The 12,405-nt window shown below is 35.2% G+C and overlaps 2 protein-coding genes across 6 annotated transcripts; one reads left to right on the top strand and one right to left on the bottom strand.

Annotated features, from left to right (window-relative positions):
- Nucleotides 1–2,646: 2,646 nt before the first annotated feature.
- Nucleotides 2,647–12,115, bottom strand: LOC104899815 (chaperonin CPN60-like 2, mitochondrial). Of its 5 annotated transcripts, none has more exons than XR_007276337.2 (20): nt 11,935–12,115; nt 11,830–11,851; nt 11,228–11,359; nt 10,622–10,781; nt 9,384–9,559; nt 8,997–9,092; nt 8,803–8,907; nt 8,592–8,678; nt 8,392–8,481; nt 8,028–8,108; nt 7,886–7,954; nt 7,728–7,805; nt 7,244–7,339; nt 7,060–7,159; nt 6,852–6,955; nt 6,659–6,764; nt 5,812–5,890; nt 5,602–5,720; nt 3,163–3,355; nt 2,647–3,007 (listed from the first exon to the last, which is right to left on the bottom strand). XR_007276337.2 is itself a non-coding variant. In XM_010687092.4 (19 exons), the coding sequence occupies exons 1-18, from the start codon at nt 11,961–11,963 to the stop codon at nt 5,618–5,620; spliced, it is 1,713 nt and encodes a 570-aa protein (XP_010685394.2). In that variant the 5' UTR covers nt 11,964–12,115; the 3' UTR covers nt 2,647–3,007; nt 5,602–5,617. The 5 variants fall into 5 exon arrangements, 3 of the variants coding, with proteins under 3 accessions (XP_010685394.2, XP_010685393.2, XP_010685392.2); XR_008970299.1 differs by having other exon boundaries at nt 3,167–3,355; XM_010687092.4 differs by lacking the exon at nt 3,163–3,355.
- Nucleotides 3,043–5,176, top strand: LOC104900418 (LOB domain-containing protein 22). The gene is made up of 3 exons (XM_057390880.1): nt 3,043–3,499; nt 3,614–4,010; nt 5,050–5,176. Exons 1-3 carry the CDS (start codon nt 3,043–3,045, stop codon nt 5,174–5,176), a joined length of 981 nt encoding a protein of 326 aa, XP_057246863.1.
- Nucleotides 12,116–12,405: the final 290 nt, after the last annotated feature.

Raw genomic sequence — 12,405 nt, 5'->3', positions numbered from 1 at the left:
TCTGAGACAATTACTCTAAGAATATATAAGATGTAAATAGAGGTGAATATATAACATTAGCTAAAGGGCTTATATGGTCAATGAAGATTTATTAAATACTTATAAAGTAGTCCAAATTTTAAGAAATACTCATATGATTAAAGAAAATCTTTGAAAATACACACATGTGATAATTTTTTAAAATATGTTCATGTGATTAAATAATGTATCTTAAGTACCAATTTGATAAAAATACTCATAGTTTTATGGAAAAAAAGTTAAAGTCAAATTAAGAGGAATATGGAAAGAGATAAAGAATAATTGAGTTGGTGGGGCCATTCAATTTTTAAAACAAAAGAAACAAGTTAATAATATTGGATGGAAAATGTAACCATAGTAGATATGAGGTCCTTAGTAGATCAAAAAAATTATTGAGGTCCTTGTTGGAAAAAACTCTCATACTTTAGGTCCTTACTAGGTAGTTAACTCTTGCTCCTTGCACAAAGAAGTAAAAAGAAGAAAAATAATAATTAAAAGGGTGGGGATGGATGAATTGAATAACATCTATACAAATATATTAAAAGGTGTGTATAATAGCGTCTATACGCCACGTGGTATCCTCCTCCAGCCATGAGAAATTTGCCACGTGTCTATTAATCAACAATAAGGAACCCTTGACCTCGGGTAAGGTTTTTCAAAGACTCACCATCTCATCTAACATGTTTTAGTGATTCACATTTCTACAAAATTATAGATACATGTGTTGTAATTAGTAATGTGACAATAAATTCCTACTTCAGCCATAAAGTTTATTTTCTTATTTGATTTGTTTTTTTGCAATCATCCCTTTACTCGCTCCATCTCCCCTTTCGAAATTCACCATGAATGCGAGAGTCCTCTACTTCGTAACTAATAAGGTAGTTTCACAAATTATTCTTGATGCTAATCAAATCTTATTGTTGTTGTTCGAAAATACGAATCAGGAGATGGAGTTTAAAGGTCAGAGGGCAACTCACATAAAGAAGGTCAGTGAAATTGTTAATCATAACCCAAATTCCTTGATTGCGTACATAATTTATTGCAGGTGTGCTTTTATGTGCCATGTGGAACCTTTCCTCTTGCACTAGAATTTTATCGCATGTGCAATGAACCAACAGTAGATTGGTCATCATATGTTTTGAAAAAAATATAACGATATCTTGAATCGACTTCATGACCTATTGATAAGTATTAAGATACATTTACCACTACACCAAGTGATATATGGTGTAATTATTTTAAAATTAACTTATTAATAGATGAAAAATATAAGTACTTGGGACATAACCCGGGGGTTTTCACTTCTTTGTCTAGAATTTTTAGTCGATATTGCTACCTAATTATTAGTGTAATTTCATTTTGACTCATTTACTTAAACATCTTAATTATTTGTTGGTTTTGGTCATTTTGGATCGATTTTTTTAAAACAATCAAAGTATCCACCGCCGATATAGCAATGACTAATCTCTTTCCCCCGAGTGCTCCACTTAAGGGTAAATTAAAGGGTCGGTCAAGAATCTCTTTTCATTTCCAAAGATTGAGGATCGAACCCCGCACCAGTGGATTAAGGGACAAAGTGAGCAACCATTATGCCAAGACCACTTGGTTCTTTTGGATCGAATATTAAACATTAATTACGCGAGCAAAGGTAATAGACCAGGCCAAATGGCTAATGTGACACATGTGAATAGAGGTGGGCATGGGTCGGGCCAGCAAGCGGGCCAGCCCATCCCGACCCGATTTGGGCCCGGCCCGACTCGTTGTCCATTACGTGGGCCACAGGCTTGTCACGGTCAAGAAATTTTATTTCGAGCCCGCGTGGGTGGCCCGCGGGCCGTACGCTCCTTTCCTTTGTTTTTTTAGCCTAAAATTGTCAAAAATACAAAAAAAAATATAAAACATGGACTAGGCCCGCATGAGGCACGAGCCCGGCCCGTGGAAAAAATTTGAAAATTTTAAGCCCGACACGGCCCACCACTCACGAGCCCGGCCCGTCATTTCCCCCAACCTCGTGGACAGGCCCAGCCCCGCCCATGCCTAGGTCTACATGTGAATATATGCAAGTATATATTTAACCATTTGTCTTCACTCTTCCATATCTAACAAATTACAAAAGACCTAATGCCTATGAAATAAATCAAATATTTTGTACAAGTGTTCTACATCTATAGTTCTTTTAATGATGGAAAATGATAAATCAAGTATGATATAAGTGTAGTTTCATATATGGTCTCCTAAAAATGACTGACTTAAATTATTTTCTTATCAATTAAACCCTATATTGATCTCTAATCTGCTATAAATTGGAAAATAAAATGGAAATTCCAAGACTCCATTTTCACAATATACAATAAGGAAAAGAATGAACATGGACATTCTAAGTAAACAATTCTTTTTAGGAAAATGATATATGTAGCCCTTAGGGCTATGTATAAAGTGCTTAAAATGGAAATAAAATATTGAATCAAGCATTTATTACCTCAATTGATGTGAAAATGTGTCTTGAATTCTTAAATTGTTTCCATTTAAAGAAATGTATTTAATGCTTATATGTAGCCCTAAGGGCTACATATAACATTACCCTTCTTTTTACTATATGATTGAAATATTCAATGAGTTGCACACAAATAAAGACCTTAAAACTGTAGAATTGGTATTAAATTTCCAATAAAATGACACCTCAATAGTATAAATATAGAAACTAATTAAAAAGTCTATAACAACTAACAAACTTTTGATCTAGTTGTTCAAGTCTCAATTAACCTGTTTTATATAGTTGTATTCTCCTCCTCCTCTTCTTCCGCTTATTTATCTCCCACCTCCACATATTCTCTCATTCTCATCCATCTAATTCATGGAGAAATTCAGGGAAAAGATACAAAAAAAATGAAGAGTTCCCTAAAAAACTCATTCAGAAAAAAGTTGCAAATCCGTTGGCAACGCAGCAGAAATCTCAGCACCATTCCCCAGCAAACACCATCCAAACAACCTTAAACAAAAACAAAAACAAAACAATCAAAACAAATGAGCAACAGTTGTATTACCAACAACACTAGCTCAAATCATAATCATAATCATAATCATCATCATCATAGTAGTAGTAGAATCAGCAATGGTACTCAAGCATGCGCTGCATGCAAATACCAACGTAGGAAATGTGCATCAGATTGTGCTTTAGCTCCTTATTTCCCTCATGATCGTCAACGACAGTTTCTTAACGCGCATAAGCTTTTCGGCGTTAGCAATATCACCAAGATCATACGTAACCTTAGTCCTCCTGATAAAGATATAGCTATGCGTACAATAATATATCAATCAGATGCCCGTGCTAAAGATCCTGTAGGCGGGTGTTATAGAATTATTAGAGAATTACAATACCAAATCGCGTATTTTAAGGCTGAATTAGACGTTGTAATTCAACAACTCGAGCTTTGTAAAGCTCAAGTTTATCATCAACAACAACAACAACAACTATATCCAGGTGATGGAGTTGATCATAATAATAACAATGAACTTGTAACGTGTGATAACAATAACAACAATAATAGTTACCAACAATATGAAGGTCTAATGAGGTGTTATTATTATGATCAAGGGAACAATAATAATAATAATAATGAGCAACAATATATGAATATGATGTTGCCTATTTCTTCTTGTTCTGAACAAAATAATGGACAATTAGATCAGAATGATCAGTATTCATGGGTGGCTCCTGCAAATGAAGAAGCTGTGTTAGCTTCGTCGAATAGTAGCACGAGTCATGGTGAATGTTTCGTAATCAAGAGTGAGTTTGTGGGTGAATGTGAAGGTTTAGAAATGAAGCCACAAATTCAGATTGGTGCAAGTAATGGAGGTTCTTATGATATTGATGAGGAAAGAGAATATGGAAGCAAGTTTGATGATGATTCTTCTACTCATGTTGATCTTTCTTGTTGTGATCTTCAAGGGGATGAACTTAAGTTTGTTCCTCAGCAAACCACACAACTCAGGTTAGACCAATATTAACAACCTTTTTTTATTTTATACATGCTCTGTTGTTTTAGATGTAATATTTGCCTTTTTGATGATTGTATTAAAATAATCAAATGTTGCAACTTGCAACTAAAAAAAAGGTGGTGTTACTAAAACGGGTTTATGGGCATCGAGTTTCTCTCTCGTTCTTAGGTGGTCCTATTAAAATAATCAAATGTTGCAACTTGCAACTAAAAAAAAGGTGGTGTTACTAGAACGGGTTTATGGGCATCGAGTTTCTCTCTCGTTCTTAGGTGGTCCTATAATTATTGGGAGCTAGAGGAGATGTGGGAAGTACAATTTAATTTTTCTTTTGAACGTTACTCCTTACTCTAAATCCATAAATCATATGATCACATGGTGTGGTAACCAGATATTACATCAATCAAACATGATCTACATTGAATTACATATTTGCACCTCTTCTTATAGTACCTCCGAAGTAATGAAACCTCGCTAAATTAATGCCATTTGGTATTAAGCAATGACGGGGAATCCACTGCCTTCCGGAGGTCTTATCTTATGTATTTGTGGTACTTTCATACATTCTTTAATAATATTACACCAACCTTTCCTCATTCAAAAAAATAAAATAAAACCTCATTAGTTTAGATTAAAAAAAAAAAGATTAAGTCCGGGCTTTACACCTTCTTGAGTTCTTGTAGTAACCAAGAAGTTGTAAATTTTCATTAAATTGGACGAAAATGTTGATGAAATCATTTTTTTGCAATCTTATAGTAATTATGATTTAAGTATCCTTGATTTAAAAGCATATCTTGATATTTCATTTCATAAAAATCTAAATTCAAATATATTTAGCAACATTAACTTGTTTGTTGAAGTTATGAAATTAACAATTTCAGAAATACTACATACAGGGATAAAAGTTTGAGGGTTATATCAAACATGGCCTAAAAAACAGAATAATAAAAGAAGAAAAAAATAATCTTTTTTTAAATAATGTATAAAATAAAATAATTTTACTTTGTTGATCACACAAAAAATGAAATTTTGCAGTGAAGAGGAGGTGGTGGCGCTGAAAGGGGAAAAAATTGTAGTGGATAATCCAGAAGAAGAATCCTTCCACCATATTTCTGAGCATGATCTAAGGAATGCAGCTACCATGTTCACCCTCACAAATTGAAGCAGACAAACATTGCAAAATCCTCCATACCAAATCTATTTTAGCTATGATGCTGAGAAGGCTATCCAAATACATTTGTCGAATCAATATCTGAATCATTCATCCAAATTACGCGAAAAAAGATGATGACATTACTGGAAAAGAAGCCGAAGCTCATCTTTTGTAACTCGCGGAACATGGTTCATATCATCCGACTCTGTACTTGCTGCAAATAATTGCAAGATTTTGGGAGTGATTTTTGATTTGCTTAAAGCTATTAAAATGACCCAAAAAATATATGCTTGTACAACATTAAGCAATTGCAATGTTTTTGATCTAGAAACTAAGTTTATCTTATACATTAGCTAAGAAAGCAACTTCCTGAATTTTTTTTGTGATGCTCGAAATCTACAATACAGATGAACATAACATCAATAATAACTTACAAAAAATTGTCTATCATCACAAGTCCATCTGATCCATGTCTGGCACACGTTGTGCAGCTTTGCTTTGTTCTGGATGCTCGGTAATAACGGCTTCAGTTGTGGTGAGAAGAGATGAAACACTGAAACCCAGACAAGATTGTTATATAAGAATGCCATAGAATATACTCACAAACAAAAATGAATTCTGCTTAGATATGAGCCAGTCCCTACCTTGCAGCATCTACCAAAGCTGTTCTGATAACTTTAACAGGATCTATTATTCCTGCTTTTACCATGTTCACATATTCACCTACACCAATAGAAATAGACAAATTTAAGAAGCTTTATTAGAGCTGCAAGTCGACAACACCACCAACCCCTCCCTGAAAACGAATACGAGAAAACCCTGTGTATTGCACGTGGCCACGTGCCCATACTCATTGGCTCATTGCTCACAAGTGGGATGTGTGTTGAGTAGTAATATCGGATGCTACAGAGAAAACATGACGAAACAAAACCACCAAGTACAGAAGGGAGGCTTTGGTTTGCATGTTGATATATTTCAACTTCTTGAGTACTGAATTTAGATACATTGGAAGTATGAACTTCAATCTTCCTTTTACTTTCTGGATAATATGATTGTTAATGAGCGTTGAACCCTGGCTATTAGAGTAATTGGTTGGTCCTAAAGAAGTATCTCCTATTTTCCGTGGTTTCATTTGTAAAGGGTCGAAAATAGTTGCTCCAGTGATAATTACTAGAGCCGAGGAGAGTGAGTACCATTTCTCCACCAATTCTACCCAATAGTGATGTAATTTATTAAAGGGGAAGGGGGGAATCTCCAAATCTTTTCCTTCCCTTTCCCTAATTCAAATCCAAACAAGGAAAAATAAATCCCTCAGTTTCCCTTCCATTCTTCCACCTCCTATTCTTCTTATTTAACTATAGCGTTAAGGTTGTACAATAAGCTCTGGTTCCTATGCAGCAACGTTCTGCCTTCTAAAAGAAAGGACTCGAAGTAAAAGATGTGGAGGGGGGATGGGGTAAGAGAAGAAAGAGCGAATGTTAGGGAGCAAACCTTTAGATGCGTCATAGCCAATATTGTGATCGTCTTGTTCCATCAACTTGCCAATCACCAGTGGAGCTTCACCTCCAGCATTTGACACAATGGTGACTGTAGGTGCCTATAGTATCAATAGAAACTTCTATAAAAAGTAAGCAAAAATACACTATCAGTGAGACAAAAAGTCATAATGATATCAAAAGGAAACCTTGAGAGCATTCTGGACTATTCGAACCCCTCTTTTCTGGTCTTCATTCTTAGTATGGATATTCTCCAGAGCTTTTGAAGCATGAAGGAGAGCAACTCCACCACCTGAAATTCAGACTCGAAATGTACAATGAATGTGTGAAAGTTATTCATCACTAAGAAAGTGTTTTTATTTCTTTGGTGTATTAAGTGAAGAAATGCAGACTTACCGGGCACAATACCCTCCTCTACGGCAGCTCTAGTTGCATTCAGAGCGTCTATGACCCTGTCCTTTCTCTCACTAACTTCAGCTTCACTGGCTCCTCCAACCTGTTGGACACACATTGATATATACATATAACTCTGATCTAGCAAACAGAGAGATTGATCACAACTTTTGGAGAAAAAATGGACCTTGAAGACAGCAACACCACCGGCGAGCTTTGATAACCGCTCCTGTGCCTTCTCTTTGTCAAAGGTTGAAGTACTTCTCTCCATGGAAATTCTTAGCTGCAAAAGGAAGAACAAAGTAATCAACACCAATCTCAAGATATATTTCGAACTTTCTACAGTTTATACACAGATTGGATGACTTAATATTAGAACATTTAACAGGCATTAGAATATGACAAAAACTCTTAAAACTTAAAAGTTTTCCAGACCAAGCTTCAGTATATATACCTAGAACAAGAAATTTCAGAAATACTGGTACAAACAGTTTTTATCTTACCCATAAGGGCAACAACCATTAAGATAAGCACATAGAAGTCAACAGCTTACACAGCTTAAAACCAAAGCATTTATGTGTAACTAACATTGAAACACAGAAAAGGCCACTTAAATCGAAATATATATACAGCAAAAATAGTAGTTTTGGCTCATAAAACTGTCAGCGTACCTCTTCACAGCGCTCTTCTATCACCTTCTTGTCTCCACCTCCATTTAGGACAATGGTGTCATCCATTGAGATGGTAACCTGTCTCAATCAAAAGTCGGTCCTTAAAAAGAAGATTCAAGTTTTTTAGTATAAAATTAGAAATAGAATAAGATACAAACCTTCTTCGCAACACCAAGCATGTCAGGTTGGATCTTGTCGAGAGTCAACCCCCGCTCTTCTGCAATAACCTAAGGAGGAAAATAATGGATGGTATAACTGAACTTGTAAAGAATGATCCAAAATCATTTATAATAGGCTCACCTCTCCTCCTGTAAAGACAGCTAGATCATCTAAGTTAGCTTTCCTGCTTTCTCCAAACCCTGGAGCTTTTATGGCACAAACCTACAGAAAGCACATAAACAGAACCATAACTTCAGTGGCCAAAACGTTACAAAGGATAATCAATTTCAAAGGCAAGCATCATTCTCCCTGGACATGTCAAAGCAAGATCAAGTGATCTTCAAAATGAAATTAGAATTTTAGAATATGTTAGCTCTCAGGTAGGCACGATGCAGAAGCATATCAAACTTCAAAGCATGATAAGCCAATCATAAAGCCAGTTTTATGCAGCAAGAGCTGGTATTACAAATTTAGTGGAATATATAAGGTGTATTGGCATGTTTACCTTAAGCCCGGCTTGGTGCTTGTTCAGTATTAGCAGTGATAGAGCATCACCTTCAATATCTTCCGCAACTATTAGCAGAGGTCTATTCATCTTCCACAAATCAATATCAACAAAACAGAATTATCAACTTCAGTAATTTAACTAATAATACTAGACATCCTTGAGTGACAAGAGAATAAATTATCAGAAGATTGTAGAACCTGAAGAGCCAACTCCAATACTCTAACAAGGGATCCCACATCTGAAACTTTCTTCTCATGGATGAGAACCAAAGGATTTTCAAGTTCCTGGTCAACAAGCATATAATTTAATACTCCTATCAGATAAGATGATTATATTCTCATACACAATTCCGAAACGCATATCGCATATTTGGTGCAAATATCCAAATCAGCTTCAGATGGAACTTACACATTTCTGGGTCTTTTGATCTGTAATGAAATAAGGAGAAATATAACCCCTGGCTAGCTTCATCCCCTCCACCACCTCCAATTCATCATCCAATGTGTTTCCATCCTAATAGATTTAAATACATCAATAAAAGCGATTTAACTTTGTCCAAGCAAATGTACATAGTATGACTAAACATCAGGAAGTCTACTTACAGAAACAGTGATTACACCTTCCTCGCCAACTTTCTCCATTGCCCTGGCAATGAGTTTACCAATTTCACGCTCCCCATTAGCAGAGATAGTAGCCACCTGTTACATAATAATGATAACTTGTCTATGGAACAATAACACCATATAATTCATTTCCGTATCATTATTTTACTAAGAGAAGACAAAATAATATAAAAGAAGTCAATAGTCATCATCAACCTAGTTGCAGATGCAATAATCTAATGACATCATTTGAACAGTTATTTGGAGTCTACATGATTTCACCTTATACTTTCAGGAATTACAAGACCTGACCTCCTTTCACCTTGACCTTATAGATCCAAACAACCACTGCCCAGTGTTAACAAGGAGATTCCTTCTAGAAATTACCTGAGTGATCTCCTCTGGTGTACTTATCATCATTGCTTTGCTTTTCAAGTTGGAAACCACAGCATCAACTGCCATATTGATCCCAGTACGCAGATCCATAGCATTTACACCAGCAGCTATGGATTTGCAGCCTTCCACTAAAATTGACTGAGTCAAGACAGTAGCACAAGTGGTTCCTGAATCACAAGAAATGATGCCTTAGATCAAAGGTGCAGTACTCGTTGACTTGGATATTGATAGAGATATGTCAATAAAGTTTCTCAACAGCCACCCGATAATTTATCTAAACGTGAGGGAAACAGAACACAGATGGGTATGGAATGACCATATTGCACTTTGAGAATAAAGTATAACTCTCTATATTTGATGAATCTACATCGACCAGATCAGATTCACCCCAATGTACTGAAACAGGATCTGCCCAAGGTAGGATAAGGGAATGTAGAACCAATTGCTAAGAGCATATCATTACTATGCTCTTGGGTAACAATATGACTGTCAACTGATCTTAGAGTTACAAGCTCATCAGTCATCACCTAAAAAGAAACAGAAAATATAAACACAACGTCAACATTGTGGGAACAACCTAACCTAGGCATCTTGATCATGCCATTTATAAAACCAGATAGCATAACCTCCATAAAACTTAGTGCCCAACTTGCCATCTTTAACCACTATGATTAATAATTGCGCCCCACTTTGAGCCCCATGCTGAAACTCAGTTTTGTCTCTAAGAAAGCAAATCATATCTACATTTTGGATAGTAACATAATAACACGCCATTGGGATATTTCGTAAAATGCAAAATATTAAACAGGGATATAGATTTGCTACTTCTAGATAATTCTAAAGTAAAGCAGGTAAAGGTATTGTGTTCCTTGTACATGTTTCTGACTATCTACCACATCAAAACTCAAGAGTTACAACATCCAAGTCCTTTGAGTGCCAATTAATTCCTTCCCCCCCCCCCTCTCCCCCAGCCCACCACCCAAAAAATTAATCTTCTAAGAAAGGAAAAGTTGATCAGATGGCAACATGAGCTGCAGCATGGCGAGGGGAGTAAAACAAAGACTGACTAGCAGTCTCACAAGATCACATCTTTCCATCAGACTGATTACTTGGTAGTAGTATATTGGTTCAATTATCAACAACTTGCAAAGCTTGCCATATGACGTAGTGGTGAGATATTTAACTTCAGTCAGAACCCTATCTAACAAAGAACAGAAACAGCTGATTACCATCTCCTGCAACAGTATTTGTGGCCTTCGCAACCTGCTTTACAAGCTCTGCACCAAGATTCTTTGTCCTTTCATTGAACTTAATGCTCTTGGCAACTGTTACGCCATCCTTTGTAACTTTAGGATCTTTATGACTCCTTTCAATAACCACAGTGCGGCCCTATGTCAACATGTATAGCATATAGAAATAATCAAATTTTTAGCTACCTCCTGATCTCTAGCAGAGAATGGCAACATTAAACTTCTACCAGCAAGATTGACTACTCCAGGATAGACATAAATTCAAATGTTTAAAACCATTTACATCAACCCTATTCAAAAAAAAAAAAAGGTCATTCAGGCCCCATTCACTTCGCCTGATCTTTCTTGAACTGAAATTATTTTTGCTGATTAAAATTGATATTGGTTAAAACTCATACTCTAGTAATTTCTTTTATGCATTTGATAGAGACTAACTGAAATTGATTTTTGCTGATAAAACTAATCTTTACTTACTCAACTGATTTTTACTGAATCATCAATTTTCTAAGTAGGAGTTAACAGGGCATCATGATGGCATACTTCTACAGCCCACTAGACAAAGCATTATGGTAACAAGGATCATACCCTTGGTCCCATAGTGACCTTCACAGCTTCCGCAATCTCATTAACTCCTTGCAGCATAGCCATCCGAGCTTCGACACCAAAACTGATATCTTTTGCAACATAATTTCTACTAGATATTATCCTACTGCTTACCTACAAACTCAAAGAACAAGAGAAGAAGGGATAAAATATATTACATAACTTCCTCAATTCAATCAACATATAGTAATCTGTACAAATACACCCTATAATCATCCAATCAGCTTCGATTCTTTAATGCATATACTAGGACCCATTTTTCCAAAACACATTAGCACAAGAATTGCAATCAAAAGTGTAAAACTTTAATCTAGTTTAATATTTCTGGAACAAGAACAAAGTAAAAATAGCAATGCCCATAAATCAAAATTCAATCTTTCTATTCTAATTCGTGTTTCAAATACTAAAATGGATAAATGATAAAAGAAATGAAAGGAAAAAAGTGATAATAATCTTTCTGGAACAACAACAAAGCCAAAAAAAGCAATGCCCAGAAATCAAAATTCAATCTTTTTATTCTAATTCGTGTTTGAAAGACTAAAATGGATAAATTATTAAAAAAAAATGGAGAAAAAAGATGATACCAGTCGTCTTGAAGCATGAGACCTGCCCACAAAAGATAGAAAAACAAGTTTAACGAAAGATTAATAAACTTGTGAATATGCATACTGTATGATCAAAATACATACCTGATCAATGAAGATGTTACACGATACATTGTATAGTAGGAGAGAGAAAGAAGAAAATAGTAGGGTTTAAGCACAAAAATACACAAAGTTCAATAGTGACTAGTGAGTTTCAGGGGTTTTGACTCTTTTTGTTCTTGGGGGGTTTTGGGTTGAATTATTTCCTTTTTTTCTTTAGAAAGGAGTCTTCCTAATTTTTGATTTGAGTCCATGTTGGTCTATTTCTCTCCATACTTCTAGAGAGTTCTTTCTAAAAAAATAGAAGTTTCAATCTATATTTTTGTTCTTTCTTCTTTCAATTGGTTTTCACTTAATTATTAATTTAAGGCAAGAAATGACATTTTCAAAATGTTAAATATTGAATGAAAAACAAGTTAGAGAGAAATTAATGTGAGACGCTTTATTTCTTTCTTTTTTCAATTGCTTGTTATTGTTTGTTGGAGAATCGATTTTGATTTAGTTTTGATTATTGAG

The sequence above is a fragment of the Beta vulgaris genome, chromosome 7, assembly GCF_026745355.1.
Source record: "Beta vulgaris subsp. vulgaris cultivar EL10 chromosome 7, EL10.2, whole genome shotgun sequence".
Classification (NCBI taxonomy): Eukaryota; Viridiplantae; Streptophyta; class Magnoliopsida; order Caryophyllales; family Amaranthaceae; genus Beta; species Beta vulgaris.
Note: the sequence above shows the minus strand (reverse complement) of the source record. Positions and strands in the feature narration are given on the sequence as shown.

Bases quoted from the DNA above. Each gene is read 5' to 3' on its own strand.
- LOC104900418 (XM_057390880.1), top strand. From the start codon at position 3,043: ATGAGCAACAGTTGTATTACCAACAACACTAGCTCAAATCATAATCAT. The intron at 3,500-3,613 runs GTGATGGAGTTG...ATTATGATCAAG, and splicing joins ACAACAACAACTATATCCAG to GGAACAATAATAATAATAAT. The intron at 4,011-5,049 runs GTTAGACCAATA...GAAATTTTGCAG, and splicing joins CAGCAAACCACACAACTCAG to TGAAGAGGAGGTGGTGGCGC.
- LOC104899815 (XM_010687092.4), bottom strand. From the start codon at position 11,963: ATGTATCGTGTAACATCTTCATTGATCAG. The intron at 6,956-7,059 runs GTAAGTCTGCAT...TCTGAATTTCAG, and splicing joins AGAGGAGGGTATTGTGCCCG to GTGGTGGAGTTGCTCTCCTT. The intron at 5,891-6,658 runs GTTTGCTCCCTA...CTATTGGTGTAG, and splicing joins TGGCTATGACGCATCTAAAG to GTGAATATGTGAACATGGTA.